This window comes from Trachypithecus francoisi, unplaced genomic scaffold (assembly GCF_009764315.1).
Source record: "Trachypithecus francoisi isolate TF-2019V2 unplaced genomic scaffold, Tfra_2.0 Contig01579, whole genome shotgun sequence".
Lineage (NCBI taxonomy): Eukaryota > Metazoa > Chordata > Mammalia > Primates > Cercopithecidae > Trachypithecus > Trachypithecus francoisi.
In genome coordinates this window covers 4,474,440-4,494,516 of record NW_022681442.1, presented here as the reverse complement: position 1 = coordinate 4,494,516, position 20,077 = coordinate 4,474,440, and the positions used below count along the sequence as shown (strand labels likewise).

At 44.7% G+C, this 20,077-nt stretch overlaps 1 protein-coding gene across 3 annotated transcripts in view; it reads left to right on the top strand.

The window, feature by feature from the left end:
- The window catches only part of DOCK1 (dedicator of cytokinesis 1), a 551,514-nt gene that overhangs the window by 86,531 nt on the left and 444,906 nt on the right, over window positions 1–20,077 (top strand). For 2 of the 3 annotated variants that reach the window (XM_033179145.1, XM_033179136.1), the window contains 6 exons: window positions 3,644–3,779; window positions 4,995–5,152; window positions 6,256–6,337; window positions 7,086–7,221; window positions 15,716–15,788; window positions 19,303–19,445. In XM_033179145.1, the coding sequence (XP_033035036.1) occupies window positions 3,644–3,779; window positions 4,995–5,152; window positions 6,256–6,337; window positions 7,086–7,221; window positions 15,716–15,788; window positions 19,303–19,445 (728 nt within the window). The remainder of the gene's footprint in view (window positions 1–3,643; window positions 3,780–4,994; window positions 5,153–6,255; window positions 6,338–7,085; window positions 7,222–15,715; window positions 15,789–19,302; window positions 19,446–20,077) is intronic. The other variant, XM_033179142.1, reaches the window with a different exon arrangement.

Below are 20,077 nucleotides of genomic sequence, written 5' to 3'. Positions count from 1 at the left end.
GGGCTTGCTTCCAGCCACTCAGCAGAAAGGAGTCCGGGTAAATCAGAGAACCTTTCTGTAAAATCAGAATTATCACATAATTTTCTGGTAATTTATATTTTGAAGTGTGAAAAATTTCTTAAAGCAACATTATGAGCAAGATGTAGGGTTTGGATTAGAAATGCTGTAGGAGAAGGTTTTTGTTTTTTTTTTCCGGAAAGCCTGAGATATTAGCTATTATTGCAGTAAAACCCACTTCAAGACCACCTGCTTAAAAAAGCAGACTTTTGGAGCTTTGATTTGATTTTCTATTGGAGTATCATAATTTAAACTTATGTTCAGAGACCACCTGCTTAATTTGGCTGCAGGAAGCTAGCAAAGTACATTGTATCATGGAAAAATGTAGTTAAGGAAGGAAGTGTTTCCAAATACAATTTACTACTTTGATAGGAAATACAGTCCTTAATAAGACAGGTTTTTTTTGCCCCAGGATCTCCAGCCTCCTCTGTAATTTCTCCAAAGCCCAGCACTCTGCATATATCTTCCTAGTGCTTCCTTCAGAAAACCTGTATGATGCAAAATGATATCACAGTGTTGAATGTTTGATTTTAAGGTGGGTGGATTTAATAAGGGAAAGATGTTTTGTGTCTTTTTCATTCATTGCTTAGGCAATCTTGCCTTTTAAATTTATTTTTAACCTGGGTGGAGGGGTTTGGAAAGCTATTTGAGAATGTGATGAAGGTCTTAGACCATATCTCTAGAAAAATGCACATACACAACACACACACACACAGGCACACAGACCTCCCAACACAGACACACACACACACACACACACACACACACACACAGTTGTACACATGATTTCAAGTTGTGGAGGGGCTTCTACCCTGTCCTCATAGGTGCATTAGGTTTCCATGGACTTCATCTCTACATTGCGTTGCTGTGGTAAGTTGCACCTTCATAATGGAAACTCACTCTGATTCAGAACCAGCTGCACACTGTTTGCTGAGAGTATTGCATAGAAGGGTTGACTGGACAGGCCACTTCGTGTGACGGTTTGCATGTGGCATTCTAGAAGGAGCATGGCTCTGCCATTGGAGAGTTCTGACACAGCCCAGGCTTTTGGAATAAATAACTTCTCCGAGCTTAGGTTTCCTCCTTTGTGCAATGGGTCTGACCATCTGCCCTGGCAGATGTGAGGTGATGACGTGGCAGGACGTGCATAGCAGGCTGGCACAGGGCCGTCCTCTCATGTGTTCCCGGAGGGACCCCAATTCTGCATGGCCTGTAGGACCTACTGGCTGGGCCTCCTAAGCTGGTGCTTTGTAGCTACCCTGGCACCAGCACTGATATGCCCATACCAGAAGTAATCATGCCTACACTAGAAGTGACCACGCCGCCATAAACATTGGCCCTACCCACAGTAGTACTGACTCTATCCACACATTACCGACCCCGCCCACACCAGTATTGACCCCGCCCACACCAGTACAAACCCCGCCCACACCGTCTGACCCTGCCTATACCAGCACGTTCCTAGGGGCTAGTTCGGGGATAGGTTAAGGAGTAGTATTTGGGAGGGAGGAGCTTGCCTTGTTAGTGAGACATGTTACAAAGATAACTAACGAGACCTTAAAATGCTTTTTACATTTTCTCCAGATGTCTTTCTGTTGGTCTTGAGGCACCCCGCTTACACTGCAGCCACTGAGGCTGTTTTCACGCAGTGCAAAAAGCCTCTATTTGTTTAAAGTCTGTTTACCCTGATGCTGTTGACAGGCCCCGTTGGTCCTCCTGCTTCACCGTCAGTGGAATTTGCTCAATAGATATTAAAAGGAAAAAATGAGTTTTCTGTATTTGCCTTCCCAGTGGTACAGTGCTTGAGCAAAACTCCAAAGACTAAATATGTTTGAGCTGCTGGCAGACTCATATCTGACTTTAAGGTGTGTGACCTCGAGACTCGAAGTCTCAGGGTAGTTTTTCTAAATGGAGCATTTATGGGCAATTCCACTTTCCTCTTTAATTTGTAACTATAAAGATGTTCTCTAATTGAAATGTATCATTCTTTTTTTTTGAGATGGAGTCTCGCTCTGTCGCCCAGGCTGGAGTGCAGTGACCGGATCTCAGCTCACTGCAAGCTCCGCCTCCCGGGTTTACGCCATTCTCCTGCCTCAGCCTCCTGAGTAGCTATGACTACAGGCGCCCGCCACCTCGCCCGGCTAGTTTTTTGTATTTTTTTAGTAGAGACGGGGTTTCACCGTGTTAGCCAGCATGGTCTTGATCTCCTGACCTCGTGATCCGCCCGTCTCGGCCTCCCAAAGGAAATTTATCATTCTTTCAAATGACTCTCTTTCCTTTTTCATATTGTTAAAAAAGCCTGTCTCCATAGACTTGTTAATTACAGGAATATAAAATCCCAACAGCAGGGTAAGAGGCACCTACGGTTAAATTTCTGCCCTTAGACCTGCATGTTTTGTTAATAAGAAAGCCAGAACCTACTGCCAGATCACAACTCTGGATCTCTTTTGTCACACAACTGCCTGTGTTCTTTAAATAAAAACTGTGGTAAGAATCACCTTATAATTTTGTTGGATTTGAGGAATCAGAGAGAATGTTCCCCAATACTGTTATAGACTGGACAGATTTATTAGCCAGATGTTGCTTGTGTTTTTAGTTGGCGACTGCATTTAGCCATCTGGCCAGGAAGTTGCTTAACCTTATTGTAGATAACGTCCATATGTTTGGTGTTCACATACAGTAGAACATCTGTATTGAAAATCTTCCTGTGGCCTCATGTAAGGACTAGAAACTGACTCGAAGTAGAAGGGGAGACATGCAGGGGACCCTACCAGGGTCAGTGGGAGTAAATAAGGTGGTGGGTAGATCTCTCCTCCAAGTTTTCTTCCCTCTCTCCTTTCTCAACTCTGTGATGTTGTCACAACTGCCAGCTATGTGTTTGGGTTGATGGATGTATATGTGATTGTATATATATGTGAATATGTGTGTGTGTATACATATGTAGTGTGCCTTAGGCTGGGTATGGTGGCTCACGCCTGTAATCCCAACACTTTGGGAGGCCGAGGTGGGTGGATCACCTGAGGTCAGTTGAGACCAGCCTGGCTAACATGGCGAAACCTCATCTCTACTAAAAATACAAAAATTAGCCGGGTGTGGTGGCACACGCCTGTAATCCCAGCTACTCAGGAGGCTGAGGCAGGAGAATCTCTTGAACCCGGGAGCAGAGATTGTAGTGAGCTGAGATTGTGCCACTGCCCTCCAGCCTGGGCGACAAGAACAAGACTCTGTCTTTAAAAAAAAAAAATAGTATGCCTTAAAACTTCTCATATTTTACATAATAATTAGTAATACAGACTTCACTTGGGCCTTGCAGATCTGTAAAACTTCTCATTGGAAGACAAAGCCACTGCTGATTGCAATGGAAGTAAAAATTGAGGATTTTTTTTTTTTTTTTTTAACTTCTCCTGAGGTGACACATTTTGAGCTAAAGAAAGCAACCTCCAAGAATTTCATATTCCTAATATTTGTGGGCAAGCCTGACTTTCTAGGATGTTTTTACCTGCCCAATTGCTGTGGTGGAAGTTGTGCTAGAAAATTCAACCTCCTTGGTCTATGTGCGTGAACTTCTAAATTCTTGTTGTTCTAGAATTCTAGATTTGGACCTGGTGGTTAGAGATGAAGACGGGAATATTTTGGATCCAGAATTAACTAGCACGATTAGTCTCTTCAGAGCTCATGAAATAGCTTCTAAACAAGTGGAGGAAAGGTTACAGGAGGAAAAAGTAAGTTTGACTCTCTGTAATGTGCCATTTACATTTGGAACACGTTTTCTCAGTAATACGTTTTCAACATTAGTAAAAGATCAGTCAAGCCCAGAATTTTCACTAAGAAAGAACCTGAAAAGGAGTAGCTGCGGAGTGTGTGTCCTACAGCCATGAGTGGAACGGAGCCTGGTGGCACAGGATGTCGTCACCCATGACATGAAGGGGGATTGGACAGCATTGTGTTTCATCTTAGGAGACAGGATCCTAATGATGTTGATTTTGTGTTCTCATCTGTCAAATGGGACACAAGACTCGGTTCGGCATTTCCTCTCTGTTAATGGTAGGCAGGTTATGTATTCAAGCTCACTGAGGGCAGAGAGCACATGTCTTACTGGTTTTTCATCTTCTGTGATCTTTAATGGTATCATGTATGCATTAGCCTATTCTCACCTTACTATAAGGAAGTGCCTGAGACTGGGTAATTTATAAAGAAAAGAGATTTAATTGGCTCATGGTTCTGCAGACTGTATAGGAAGGATAGTGGCTTCTGCTTCTGGGGAGGCCTCGGGAATCTTACAATTATGGCAGAAGGCGAAGTGGGAGCCAGCACTTCACATGGGTAGAGCAGGAGGAAGAGAGAGGGTGTGCACGGGGTGCTATACGCTACGCTTTTAAACAACCAGATCTGTGAGAACTCACCGTCATGAGGACAGCATTGAGGGGATGGTGCTAAACCATTCATGAACAATCCACCCCATGACCAGTCACCTCCCACCTCCCATACACACACATACACACAGTAGATATTCAAAACTGATTGAATAATTGAATCATCCATTAATTCAGCAAGTATTTACTGAGCATCTACTGTGTACCAAATGTTGAAGACATAATGATAAGTGAGACAGATGTCCTTGGAGGGTTTAGTCTAATGAGGGAACAAAAAATTAAATAACTACACATATAATAATTATTTTGATTTATTGGTTGGATACCTGAAAGTTTTGTATCTTCGAAAATAGCACAACAATTGCACGGGATACGATTTTTTTGTCTGTTGTGTGAATGCATGATTTAAGAATGTGCGGGGGAGATAAGAAAGTGACTGCACCAATGGCTTTGCTGGGTTATGCCAATGAATTATTACCATTTTCTATTCTATAGGGAATAAAGAAAGCAAGTGTTAGTGATGAGCATTGCTGGGGTTGACTTTCTATTTCCTTCCATTCACAGTCTCAAAAGCAGAACATAGATATTAACAGACAAGCCAAGTTTGCTGCAACCCCTTCTCTGGCCTTGTTTGTGAACCTCAAAAACGTGGTTTGTAAAATAGGAGAAGATGCTGAAGTCCTCATGTCTCTATATGACCCTGTGGAGTCCAAATTCATCAGGTAGGTGAAATTTCTTGGTGGCTGTCTTTCCTCTTTGGTTGGTGTTAGGAATGTGGGATCAGAACCACTGAAGCGCGCCATTCATGCTGAGAGGCCCTGGATGAATGGCTGCTGGACACGACCAAGCAGCCGAGCCAAGAGGTGTCTTGGACAGTGTGATGGCAGCCAGTTTGGGCTCTGGCTCAGGGTGAACCTTCTCGCATGTAGATTGCCATTTGCTCGTAGAGTTACAGAAATTGCAGGTACACTCTGGTCATATCTTAAGAGTGCAGCTGAAGATTGAAGTAATACTTTGTTTCCTAAGTTGTCTTCATAAGATTTTATGTATCCTGGTCCCTCAAATATCACTATTTCCATTTTTCAAAATTTGGTTTCTTTGAATGCCATTTCTGTGACTTTCATCCTGTTGTTTTTTCTGCAAGATGATTGACTGGAATGCATCATTTAGAATGGTGCCTGCCACATACAGACTGTCAGTTAATATTTGTTAAATGAAAACACTGTAAGTCTATTATTCCTGCTTAGCCTTCAGTATAACTTTCTCTTTGCCCAGATGGAAACATTGTGGTTCAACTATGTATGAATTGTGTGTGTGTCTGTGTATATGCTAAAACTCTAGGATCTTCACTTGTATTATTCAAAATTTGAAGACTTAGTGTATGAATGATACAGAAAAATATGAGTGGATTTTATTCTCACTTCTGGTAACGACTTTGTTTCCTCTTGACATGGGATGCAGTTTTAATTTTACAGTGTATTTGGTTTGTCATAGGTTTTGAAATAAAGATGCATTGTGCTGAATTTTATAGTATTGCCATTCTAAATGAAGAAATAGGCTCTTAAAAAAAACCAACTTAGAAATACCATTTGCAAGTAGTTCCATTACAGTGACAACCCAAGACATCCCACATTAAAACTTGGCAGGGTTTTTCTGCTGTGGATGTTAACTGATGAGTAGCTGTATGTGATATTTTTGATATTTATAAACTCATAGTTGTCTGTATAGTGCACCTACATGGTATTAATTATGAAACAGTGTGGATGTACATTTGGTACTCTGTTATTTGGAAAATTAACTTGCTTTTATTTCTCCCTTTTTCAAGTGAAAACTACCTGGTTCGCTGGTCCAGTTCAGGATTACCTAAAGACATAGACAGATTACATAATTTGCGAGCTGTGTTTACTGTAAGTGCACGCAAAGATGTTTGGTTGAATTGGCCACCATTCTAATGACTACTTTTAGTGATTTCTCTCGGCCTTCCTGCCACACTAGAACATGGGTCCCTGGGATGCCTGTAATATCGGTTAATTTAGTATTACTAAGTAGAGTGCCTTTCCAGAAATCTTCTGAGTCTCTAGCCACCCTTAGAATGACCGTGACAAAGATTTACCCCATTACCATGGAATGTGCCTCTTAAATGTATATCTTTTTGTTTTGTTTTTTTTTTCCCTCCAGACGGAGTCTTGCTCTGTCACCCAGGCTGGAGTGCAATGGTGTGATCTTGGCTCACTGCAACCTACACCTCCTGGGTTCAAGCAATTCTCCCGCCTCAGCCTCCCGAGTAGCTGGGATTACAGGCACACACCACCACACCTGGCTAATTTTTTGTATTTTTAGTAGAGATGGGGTTTTCCCATGTTGGCCAGGCTGATCTTGAACTCCTGACCTCGTGATCCACCCTCCTTGGCTTCCCAAAGTGCTGGGATTACAGGTGTGAGCCACTGCACCCAGCCCTTAAATATGTATCTTAAGCTCACTTAACAGTAATTGATTATTGTTATTAAATTCCTTTCTGTCATATGAATAACTGATTAAAATTATAAAAATGGGTCTGAGAAAAGAGTCTCAATCCATTTTTTTACTGTCCATTTCATTGGAACGTGCATTGAATAATGGTTCTCCAAAATAATTTATGGAAACTAATATTTCTAGGACCTCGGAAGCAAAGACCTGAAAAGGGAGAAAATCAGTTTTGTCTGTCAGATTGTTCGCGTGGGTCGCATGGAGCTGAGGGACAACAATACCAGGAAACTGACTTCGGGGCTGCGGCGACCTTTTGGAGTGGCTGGTAATCCATTTCCCTGTTTCCTTGAGAGTTTCAGATCTTCACAGTCACGTTCAAAAGAACCACTGTTGAATGTTGATTGGTCCATGGGCAGCTTTGACATACAAGCTTTTCTGCTGGAGAGAAAAAATATATTTATGAGTTATTTTCACTGTGGCTTCCAGTTGACCTGCTAGGCTCAGGATGCTCTTGGCCTCAAGTTTCAGATGTAAATCATACATTTGGTTTTAAAGTGGATCTCATCTTTCCCTGGGAGAGATCCTGACCCATATCCTCAGTCTGTAGGGAAGCCAGTCAATGGAGGGTTTCAGGTCTTGGTGATGGGCATCAGAATGGATTTGTGCAGGACGGTCAAAGCAATGAAGGCGAGGAAAGAAAGCAAACTGTGACGAGGACTCAGTTAGCTTCATATTGGTGCTCCTCCTCCGCCCTGTTGGTGCTCCTCCTCCGCCACGTTGGTGCTCCTCCTCCGCCACGTTCGTGCTCCTCCTCCGCCACGTTGGTGCTCCTCCTCCGCCACGTTCGTGCTCCTCCTCCGCCACGTTCGTGCTCTTCCTCCGTCATGCTGGTGCTCTGTTATTTTTGGTGAGGGCATGAGGAATGTGAAAGACCAATTACCTCTGTTGAGGAAAGATAAAAGCATACCAGGAAGTTCTAATTATTTGCCCTATTTCAATGTCACTCTCATTTTTCATAGTTTTGGGAAGTGGTTTTCTCTCTTTAATGGTTGTGTACAATTTCATTACTTAGCACTCTGATATTTATTTTATGTTTGTGATTTTTGGGATTCATGTGAATATTCATGTGGGAAAGGTTCCTGATTCTTGACACACAGCTGGATTTTTTGTATGAACAGCTGTGGAAGACGTTCTTTGCCTTGGCTACCAGGAAACTCTGAACTTAGTCCATTCCCCCCGCCTTTTAAATAAACATTATTTTTAGAAAGGTTTTTAGGTTCAAGCAAAATTGAACAGAAAATATAGACAGTTCCTATATATTTCTCCTTCCTTCCCCCTGCCTCCCCATTATCAATATCCCCCATAGATTGGTACATTGGTTGTAGTTGGTGAACCACATTGACACATCGGCGTCCTGTGAAGTCCGTAGTTTACATTAGTGTTCATTCTTGATGTTGTGCCTTTTGTGGGTTTCGACAGTTGAATAAATACTGTATATTCCCCATTGTAGTCTCTCACTGGGTAGCTTCACCATCCTAAAAGTCCTGTGTGTTCTGCGTGGAATTTTTGGAAAAATATTTCAAGTCATTTAAATGATTTACTATATCATAAGAAGTAAGCAATAGCAGTGATATAGGCATAATGAGAGCAGCATATTAATTCAGTTTACTTGAATTCAGTTTACCCATAGAGCTAACTAACGGAGTGTTCCAATGATTTTACCATTTGTGAGTGAAATGGTGAGGGTGAGGTTTTCTTTCTGAAGTCCCCACAACCTTGGGCTGGGGAAATCCTTTTGCATTTTCATCTCTCTGTCTTTTTGTTTTTAAGAGACAGAGCCTAACTCTGTCACCCAGTCTGTGTGATCACAGGTCACTGCTGCCCTGACCTCCTGGGCTCAAGTGATCCTCCTCCCTCAGCTTCCTGAGTAACTGGGACCACAGGTGCGCCCCCTCATGCCCTGCTAACATTTTCATCTCCTGACTTGAATACATACTTGAAAATTGCCCCTCTATTTGTCAGAGCCTGTAGCATCTTTTACATGTAATCTAGTGTTATATTTAAAATACCTTTCATTTTCCAGGGTTTTTTTTTTTCTTTTCCACCTTGATGGTAGTTTTAAGAGAATATTTAATTTTTGTCTCAGGCATAATTGGCTCCATTTGAGCAATCAGAGACATCTCTGACAACACACGGAAGTCGCTCCTCTTTTCAACAGCAAAGCTACAGATTCTCTGGTTATTAGATTACAAGATAGATTATGTCATAAGTGCCTATGAATGCATAGTTATATTCTTAAAGATGAAATCTAGACCATAGGCTGACAGTTTTTACCTTCTTTTGATTAAAATTTTTGGAATTTAAAAATTTGGAATATTTTCCAGTTTTCATTGGGTTGACATTCCATGAAGGTCTAGGTATTAATGGATGGAGAGGGTGATGGGCATGGGCTCAGCTGACACCACTGTGGTCTTTCACTGTTTCTTACATGCTCACTTACGCTTGCTTGGTGGGGTCTAGAGTTAGGTTGGTCCTCCCAGCTCCTGGAGTTCTCCATGAATTACAGAAGCCCGGGTTAGTCACTGGGGCAGAGCGGGCAGCCTGGACATAGTTCCTTGTTTCTGGAGCCCCCACCTATGTAGTGTTGGCTGAGACACTACATCTGGTCACTGGAGTTTGGATCCCTGGCTGTGCGGCCACCAGGGACTTCTGTCCCCTGATATTTGCTGACCACATGGACACCCCCTGTGGTCCCTGGTTCCTCCTGTCTGAACTGGTCTCTGGTTCCTTCCTTTCCTGTCTCACGTTCCTGGTACCCACTGATATTGGGGCTTTTGAAAACCCACCTGGGGCCAAGTTCTAGCCTTGTCGTTTTGCTGGAGAATTCTCTGGAGTGTGGCTTCTTCTTTCTGCTCTGCTCTGACTGGCACATGGGGTGTCCCCCCTCACTTTGGGGTTGCAAAGAACCTGTGTGAACCTGCACAAACCTGCACGAACCTATGTGAACCTCTGTGAATGTGTGTGAACCTGTGTGAATCGGCGTGAACCTGCATGAACCTGTATGAACCTTTATAAACCTGTGTGAACCTTTCTGAACCTGTGTGAACCTTTCTGAACCTGTGTGAACCTGCGTGACCCTGTGTGAACCTCCGTGAACTTGTGTGAACCTTTCTGAACTTGCGCGAACCTCTGTGAACATATGTGAACCTTCACGAACCTGTGCGAACCTGCGTGAACCTGCATGAACCTTTCTGAACCTGCATGAACCTGTGTGAACTTGTGTGAACCTTTCTGGAACCTGTGTGAACCTGTGTGAACCTCTGAACATGCGTGAACCTGTGTGAACCTGCGTGAACCTGTGTGAACCTTTCTGAACTTGTGTGAACCTGTGTGAACATGCGTGAACCTGTGTGAACCTGCATGAACCTGTGTGAACCTTTCTGAACTGGTGTGAACCTGTGTGAACCTGTTTGAACCTGTGTGAACCTGCATGAACCTGTGTGAAGTGCTTCAGAGATACCTATAGGCGTTTGTTTTCCTCTGTGGGAAGATTTCAGGCCTGCAGCTGTTAATGTTGGGTTTCCAGGTCCTTTGAATTCTCTGTCCTTTCTGGTGTCACAGTTGCTCAGCAGTTGCTGGTTTGCCTGGCTCCACTGCATGCCCTCAGTGGGGATGTTGTGTTCATCCCTCGGTCCCAAGCTCTGAGCCTTTGTGGCCTCTGTGCTCACTCCAGAGGGGCCAGCATTCCTGGACCTGCTCAGTTGGTGTGTGTCTGTACAGCAAGTAAGAATCTGGCTGGGTGCAGTGGCTCACACCTGTAATCCCAACAATGTGGGAGGCCGAGGTGGGTGGACCACATGAGGTTGGGTGTTTGAGACCAGCCTGGCCAACATGGTAAAACCCCATCTCTACGAAAAATAAAACAATTATCCAGGCATGGTGCATGCCTGTAGTCCCAGCTACTCAGGAGGCTAGGGAGAAGAGTTGCTTGAACCTGGGAGGCTGAGGTTGCAGTGAGCTAAGATTGTGTCACTGCACTCCAGCCGGGGGAACAGGGCGAGACTCTGTCACACACACACACACACACACACACACACACAAGACCAGTGCAGTGGCTCCCACCTCTAATCCCAGAACTTTGGGAGGCTGAGGCAGGCTGATAATGAGGTTAGGAGTTCGGGACCAGCCTGGCCAGCATGGTGAAACCCTGTCTCTACTAAACATACAAAAAAGTTAATTGGGTGTGGTGGCGGGTGCCTGTAATCCCAAGCTACTCAGCAGGGAGGCAGGAGAATTGCTTGAACTGGGGAGGTGGAGGTTCCAGTGAGCCAAGATCATGCCAGGGTGACAGGGCGAGACTCTGTCTCAAAAAAAAAAAAAAAAAGGAAAGACCTGATCATTCTGCTTGTAGAATTTCCAGTTTCCTACTAGGAACTCTTCTCTGAGACATTTCATTATGTGATCTATGTAAATTTTTGGCACAAAAAGTAAATATCTTAATGCAGTGGTTCTCAATCCTAACTGAGAAAAATCTTGCAAGCTTTCAGTAAAAATTCTTGGTCAGATGCTGTGGTTCATGCCTGTAATCCTAGCGCTTTGGGAGGCTGAGGCAGGCAGATCGCTTGAGCCCAGGCATTCAGGATTAGCCTGACAACATGGTGAAACCTTGTCTCTACTAAAAGTTACAAAGTTAGCTGGGTGCTTGGTGGCATTGACCTGTGGTCCCAGCTACTCGAGAGGCTGAGGTGGGAGGATCACCTGAGCCCCGGGAAGTCCAGACTGCAAATAAGCCATGATCGTGCTATTGTACTCCAGCCTGGGTTACAGTCAGATCCTGTCCGCTGCAACCCCACTCCCAAAAAGAAAAAATTGTTGCACAGGCCCCACTCCTGTCCAGTTAAACCAGAATCTCTGCTTTAACCAAAATCAATTGCTTGTCACTATGGGCCACTCAGTGACTGGCAGTTTGCTGCCACCAGACCACCTGCCCCCCACCCCGCCCCGCCCTGCTTATCACGTGGTGGCATTCAGCACATCTGGGGAATTTTTTTAAATAGGATTTGCTTCTAACTTATTCATTGTGTCATCCAACCAAATGTTCTCTTTGTTACTAAGCAAGGACACTCGGGTGCAGTGGCTCACACCTGTAGTCCCAGCACTTTGGGAGGCCAAAGTGGGTGGATTGCTTGAATCCAGCAGTTTGAGACCAGCCTGGGCAATACGGTGAAACCCTATCTCTACAAAAAAAAAAAAAACAAAAAACAAATACACAAAGATTAGCCAGTCATGGTGGCTCATGCTTGGGGTGGCCAAGGCAGGAGGACTGCCTGAACTTGGGAGGTTGAAGTTGCTGTGATCCATGATCGTACCACTGCACTGCAGCCTAGGCGACAGAGCGAGACACTGTCTCAAAAAAAAAAAAGGGGATAGAAGGGATGCTTCCCACATCTAAGAAGGTTGATCAGCATGTTGGTAATCGTATTCTACCTGTTCGTATGCAACTTCAGTTTCCACATGCAAATTTAATTTTGAGACTTTCTTCAGAATGACTTCTGCATGTCTGTGTCAACAGAGTTCAGTTCCTCAAAATGAGAAAAGTGTTCATGGACCTTTAAGGCTACAGTTCTTAGTCTTTGGTTGAAAATAATGGGTCACATTTCTGTTTTTTAACCTTTTTATAATGTAACCTTTTCTATCTTTTTCTAAAAGATAGAAAATTGTAAAAATAATGGAAATGTTATGGAAAAGTGTTGTTAAATAAATTATCCATAGTTTTACATAGCCGGGGTAGTACCTGATGTTTATTCTGATATGTTTGTTTCCAATTTTTTTTGTGTGTGTGTGGCATATGATTTTTAAATACAATATCACATCCTACCATATGTTCATTTATTTACTGATGGATTTTCAATGTCTTTTTAGTCCCTTTTTTGCCATCTTAACCATTTTTAGGTGTACAGTTCAGTAGTAAGTATGTTTGCATTGCGTATACTTTTATCTTTCTAACAAACCTAGCATTATCTTATGAACATGTCATTTTATTAAGTATTATTCAAAAATTCGGCTTCTCAGTGTCTGCAGCCTGTAGCCCTGTGATTGCAGCAGACCTTTGCTTTGGGCTCTGAGGGTATCTCAGCCTTGCGGTGTAGTAGCTATGCAGTGAGCATCCTGGGGCTTGAAGCATCCCACCTGTGCCTGTTTGCAGGGCAGCCTCTGCAGCGGAGTTGCTGACTCGCAGGGTGTGGGGGTCCATTTGCCGCGAGCAAGTCATCCTGATGCAGCCCCACCAGCGGGACTGAGCCGTCAGCCCCTCTCCCTGCGAGACGTTTCTCACCTCCCGCCTTCTGCTCTCCTGCCTTTGCTGGCCCTGTGCCTCCATCTCTCTTGTCCTGACACCACTGCCTCCTTCCTTCTCCTGCCCTCTGAATTCCAGCATCACGCGGTGCCGTCTGTCTACCCGGCCTCTCCCTCACAGAGCTGTACTGACTTCAGCTGGACTCTTCTTTTCACCATCCTCTTACCTGAATGTAGAGACCCTGGGCTGGCTGTTTGGGGGAGGTTTTCCCCCAAGACCTTTATTTCCTCCTTTGGTGTCAGGCACATCTTGTCCAACCTGCAGGGAGCACTGCCTCCGCATGGGGCTGTGTGCGGGAGAGCAGTCAGGAGAGTCCCTGGGAGGCGCGATGAGCGGTGATGACTGGTGACGTCCAGGCCTTCTCCTCGAGGCTCAGGATGGGTGCGGGACTTGGGGTGTTTTCCACCTGTGGGTGCTCAGGCTCTGCTTGTGTTTCCTGCTTGTTTGTTGCTTTCCTGCACAAGGTCCTGTGTTCCAGGGCTGGGCACTGGGGATGTGGCAAGGGAGTCCCATGATCAGCTGGTGAGATGAGTCCCATGGCAGAGAGGGGCTTTGCAGGCACCCAGCCAGGCCACCCAGGACCAGCTGGCATGTGAGGGCTGGCCTGCCCGGGTCAGACCACCTTGGTTCTGGCTCATAGTGGGCTGCTGCCCAAATGAGTAATGAAGGATGCTGAACTGGTGGTCTCAGGCGTCTTGGAAAAAGGTAAAAAGGTGGGTGCTGCAGTCAGTCGCATGTGGGTCAGTCACCCCCAAGAGTGGTGGAAGCTGATAAGGTCTTCCCCCAGGCCAGGCGAGGGACCGTGTCCAGACCATGCATCTTCTGAGCAGCTCTCATTTGATGTTCCAAGTTATTTGGGATTCTTTGACCTGTATCTGCAAACACAGCTGTGGGCTCTTAGCTCTTTGAGTCCCCTTGGTTCAGTGGAGTGTGGGTGTCGTCCCTCAGGACACAATACTGAGGCCCGTGGGCTCCACCAGGCCAAGCAGGGGATGAGAATTGTGCTTTTTTGGTTCTACACATCCCTCCCCCTTTTTGGAGGGTGGTGATGGTGATGGTAGAAAGGAAAAATCTCAATATATGATTACTCGTGTATTGGACAAAGTATATTTAGACTCATCCTCTTACCTGAGCATAGAGACCCTGGGCTACAGAGACCCTTCTGGGGAAGGGTCTTGTGCAAAGAAAATAAACAAAGCATCTTCCTCTCTTTTCTTAAGTCTGGTGTGGCGGTTGAGCAATGGCAGAGACAGGGAAAGTGACCAGGGCCATCTGGGGTTATTCTTGGATTTTCTTGTTCTGTCATGACTCATGACCAAGGGCAAAAGGAATTGTTTGAAAGGCAAACAGTGTGTCTGGGTTTACTCCTGAATGTGATCAGGGGATGTCTTTTTAACACAAGAACATTGCAAAGGATATTAGCCTTTCTTGTGATGTTAGCAAGCCTGGACCTCCCAGGGGGATGTGTTTGTGAAGGCAGTTTAATAGTATTGAAAGAGTTTGGGTCTTGGAGACTTTCTAGCTGTAGACTTTGAGCATGCTTGTTCATGCGTCTTCGAGCCTCAGTTTCTCATCAGTCTGGTAGGTGACTCTGAGGATTTGCCTTGAAGTGTCCTCTTGTAAGAGCATCGACAGATACCAGCATGTGGTGGGTGCTTGGGAAATGGTAGCTACTTGTTTGCTTAATTGTTTGGGGGAATGCAATGGCATGAGGCTTCAGAACAGTGCTGGCCAGCATGGTAACCACTGGTCACATGTGACTAGTTAAATTTAAATTAAATGAACGAAGTAAAAGTAAGTTTTCAGTTCCTCCATCATGCTTTCTACATTTTATTTTTTTCTTTGGTTTTGTGGCAGGGTCTCTGTCACTCAGGCTGGAGTGCAGCGGTGTGAATTCTGCTCACTGCAACCTCTACCTCCTGGGCCCAAGCAAATCTCCCATCTCAGCTTCCTGAGTAGCTGGGACTACAGGTGCACACCACCATGCCTGGATAATTTTTGTGTTTTTTGTAGAGATAGAGGTTTTGTCATGTTGCCCAGGCTGGTCTTGAACTCCTGGGCTCAAGCTTTCTGCCCACCTTGGTCTCCCAAAGTGCTGGGATTACAGATGTGAGCCACTGCGCCCGGCCTGTGCTTTCACATTTTTGTTGCTCATTGTTATGGAACATTTTCCATCATTACAGAAAGTTCTATTGGACAGGGCAGCTCTAGGGTGACAGTTGGATAATAGGCAAAGGAAATTATTAAATGGAACTCTGCCATTTGAGCCCCACTTCCATTTGGGCCAGCGTTTTCTGATAACTTATTGTCTTTCAAGCATGGAAATAATTTAGACTTGACGATGAGAAAACAGCTTTTGCTGTTGTTTGCCAGAAGATATTCTGATGTTCCTTTGTTTGTTTATTTGTGTTCTGTGATTGTAGCATTTAAGCCAAAACAATTTCTGTTCTCTTTTTGTCTCCAGTGATGGATGTAACAGATATAATAAATGGAAAAGTAGACGACGAAGATAAGCAGCATTTCATTCCCTTTCAGCCGTAAGTATGGAGCAATTCAAGTACTTAGCCAGATATAATGTGGAAAACATAGGCTTGTAATAATTATCTTTATAATTAAATGGATAAACCTAAGTAAGAATTATTTTATAATTATGAAAAACCTCTTTAGTCACTGCTGTAGTACATGGAATTTTTTTGTAGCCGTAAGAATCCTGAGTCAAAGTTTGTTTATGGTCCTGGAAGTAGAAGATTTTACTTGCCTTATCATGTAGAAGGCACAGAATTAAAACTCTGCTCTGAACCTGAACGTTTCTTTACATAATCGATTTATTCTAGTAGCTGTTTATAGTTTCAAAGCACATTACTTCCAAATTCATCATAGAAGGTTGCTGTGTTTAAAATAGAAAACCAAACAAAATTATGATGAATTATTTTAAAGCGGGAAATAATGCTTTAAAGCATAGAATCATGCTGCTGAGTTTTGTTTCTCGGTTTTTGCTTAGAGTGGAGCATATCTGTGCTCGTTTTTCGGCTTTCTCTAGTTCTGACTTGAAGTCTTTAAAGCGGCACGGAAGCTGAGAGAAAGCTCTTGGAGGAGATTCGTTAAATTGATTATCTGATTTGTGGGTAGAACCCAGGGAACTGGTGGAAAGAATTGGCATTTATTTCCCTCGTGTGGAAGCAAGAGTGTACCCAGATGATGGTCGTTGGCCACTTAAGGGCACTCCTACTCCTCACAGAGGGGGAGAGAAAAAGGAATCCAAATGGTTGAGGTGAATTGTAAGAGACAGCTGCCTCCTGGGTGTGGGGTTAAGGGGCGATGTTAGGGGAGAATGCGTGGTGAGGGAAGTGGCAGCCCCTTGCCATAGAGACAGCTGCCTCCTGGGTGTGGGGTTGAAGGGCGACGTTAGGGGAGAATCCGTGGTGAGGGAAGTGGCAGCCCCCTGCCGTAGTGCTCTGCAGTTTTACTTTTCCCTCATTTTTCTTCTTAATCGATTTCAGACTTAAAACACATTTTTAGATTTTAGACATGTTACTGTTTTCAGCTGTTGGCTGAAGGGTTTAGGAGGCGGGTAGTAATTGGGTGGCTGAAGGAGTCCTGTCCTTGGGGGTCTGGAGATGTGAGGTTGGCTTCCCTCTGCCGCATGCATCCTTGGTGATGGACCACCGCACTCAACCCCACCCGACTTCTCTGGGACTTGAGTGCCACTGGCTAAGACAGGAAGAGTATGACTTTCTTTGCAGGCAGGCGAACTGGTCAGGTAGCACCCTAAAGCTTTTTGTACAGCTCAGTAGGAGATTTTGCTATCTTCTTGTCATAAGAATAACAGCAAACCCTGCGTTATTGAACTGGGAGTCAGGGTTAAGTTATATGTCTCTCACCATGCGCCACTAGAGGCAGAGGTCTCTTTGTGGCTTAAATGCTTTAGGTTTACTCTCCTGTCCAGTGTGGTAACCATTAGCTCCATGTGGCTGTTTAAAATACTTAAAATGATCTGGGCACAGTGGCTCACGCCTGTAATCCCAGCACTTTGGGAGGTTGAGGCAGGAGGATCACCTGAGGGTCAGGAGTTCGAGACCTGCCTGGCCAACATGGCGAAACCCCATAACTACTAAAAATACAAAAATTAGCTGGGCGTGGTGGCAGGCGCCTGTAATCCCAGCTACTTGGGAGACTGAGGCAGGGGAATCGCTTGAACCCGGGAGGCAGAGGTTGCAATGAGCCGACATCACGCCACTGCACTCCAGCCTGGGTGACAGAGGGAGATTCCGTCTCTAAAATAAAAATAATAATTAGAATGAAGTAGCATTAAACATTGAGTTCTTCAGTCACGTTGGTCCTGTTCCAAGTGTTCAGCAGGAGAGGAGGCCAGCAGCACCGTCCTGGGCCGTACGTACACAGCACATCTCCACCACTGCAGAAAGCTCTGCTGGATAATGTTTTGTAGTCCCACCCAGTGAGGAGAGTTTATAAAAGGAACGCAGTGCTGCAGAATCTGGAAGTTTCCTTAGCAAACAAGGGGAACAGTATCGTGGAACATGGGCAGATATTGAGGTCATAAATAAAATACACCTCTGTAAAATTATAATATTAAATTGCCTGATTCTCTCATGAGAAATAATGCAGCTCCCTACTGTTTTGAATGCTGTATTATATATTAGACCTCAGAGGTTCTTGATGCCCAGATGTACCACTAAGTTGAAATTACCTGTTGCCTGCTAGTGTCCTCTGTGAAAAGTCAAAAAAAAAAAAAAAAAAAAAGGAAAGAAAAATCCCAAAACAAACCCAACTTGAGGGATTGTTTGAAAAGTTAGGGAGGCTATTAGTTTTAGATTCACTGATTTTCACAGAACGTGTTATGAGTTGTCTGAGATTGCCTGTGCTTTGCTGCCATCTTTTTCTATCTTGTAGTGGAATGTCCACTTGGAAAATATATTATTCCATGTGTACTTCTTATGTAATTTGTGATTCCGTGCTCCATTAAAGGAAGACTAATAGATGAATATTTGCAGTGTTAGAAAGAAAAGAACAGCATGATTTTTAATAGCAAAATAAGCAATGAAACCAGTTCTTTGGGAAATGTCATGCTAATGAAACCGTTTTTTGCTCCATTAAAACTGATTTATTATCTCACAGGGTTGGTTTTAGGGAAGGAAGCACATTGCACATCTCCCTTCCTCCCTGTCTTTTTTAACTTGGTGAAGTAAATGACAACAGTCTTCAGTTCCCTTGAGTCTTGTGGCTCCAGTGATGGATAGCACTGTCCTTGTACCCAGGATTGATTTTAACCATTATGGCGATGCTGTCTATTTTCTTACTCATTTCATAGCGCACTTCGCTGTGCTACATGGTATTTCTATTTGGGCATATGCTACCTGTTTTTAGCTAGTCTCTCGTACAGCACAGCATCTGTGACAGGCTCCTGATTCACGGGCCCTGAAAATATGGGTGGTCTGTGTTCATAATGGCGCCACACATGAGACTAGTTCGTGGTGTTCTCCAAACACGGTGCCATTCTTCTCACATGTAGTCATTTTAGGGTCTATTGTGTACATAGTCCAAGAGAGTAGAGTAGAAAGCCTTTGCAAGCAGTTAGGTTCCAGGGATTTTTTTTTTTTTAATCTCGATTTTGCGTTTCCCTTTAGATCACCTGCCCCTTGACCTATGCTATGTTCAGAATTATTGAAATTGGAGGAATGGCCATAAACATTCTTTGGGATTAAATGCCTTTCAACCGTGTGGCTGTCAGACAAGCTCCTTTTTTTAAACACAAGCGTCTGATGGAGACGCAGTGGAGGCCTGGTGCACGTTTATTTCCTGGGGAGAGGGTTGCCCTCGTTTGCTCTATTCCCTCTCATGGTTCAGCATTTTCCTGATCAATGCTTTTCCCTGTTTCTCTTGTCACCTCTCCCATCCTTTGTCGTGCGTTGACTCATGATGCCTCCCTCTCACACTCGGTGACGATGATCTCTTATGTTCCCTTGTTACCGTGACCCATGGGTCTCTGTGCCCCTTTGTCTCCTGTGGTCTTGGTCGTCCCGTGCCCTCCAGGCTCGCGTTGGACGACGCCATTCGACACAAGCCGCTGAACATGTCATCCCGTTTTTCACCCAGGGTGGCAGGGGAGAATGACTTCCTTCAGACTGTTATAAACAAAGTCATCGCTGCCAAAGAAGTCAACCACAAGGGGCAGGGTACGTATTTTCCTATTTTGTTTCCATCAGTGTGTATTTGCATGCGTTTGGGACAGTGCTGTCTGGGTTGCGTTTTAGTTTGATGTTGATCATGACGGTGTGAAGATGGTGGCGATGACAGTGGTCCTGGTGGAGAATGTGTGTGACGGTCACCCCCATGTACAGTGCATGACGGTTTTCTGGCCCATCACCTTTGTGAACATTGCTGAGAGCCCACTCCTGGATGGAGAGTGGAGTCGGATTAGATGTTTAGAGGAACGTGCAGGCGGTAGGCGTAACTCGCCTCTGCCCATGTTGTGTGCTAATCACTGCCTGTTCTGGGGCTCCCCTGCTGGTCTCCCTAAGAAGGTGACTTCGTTTGTGCAGACTTGCTCCCCTGAGTTCTGTCATTTAAGTGATTTCTCCTCCCCTACACCCCGCCTCACACTCACCGTTTTTAATCCTGCACTGACACGTTTCCGAGCAGCTGACCTGCTGCTGGCAGAAGGAATGAATCAGTCACCTTGGGCTGGTGACAGTTGGCACTTGGCTGGCCAGGAGGGCTGCCAGGAAACAACTGTGACTGAGGCCCCGCCTCCAGCCCAAGGGGAAGTCACCTTCAGAACTTCCCCGTCTCACTCCCTGATCCGTGC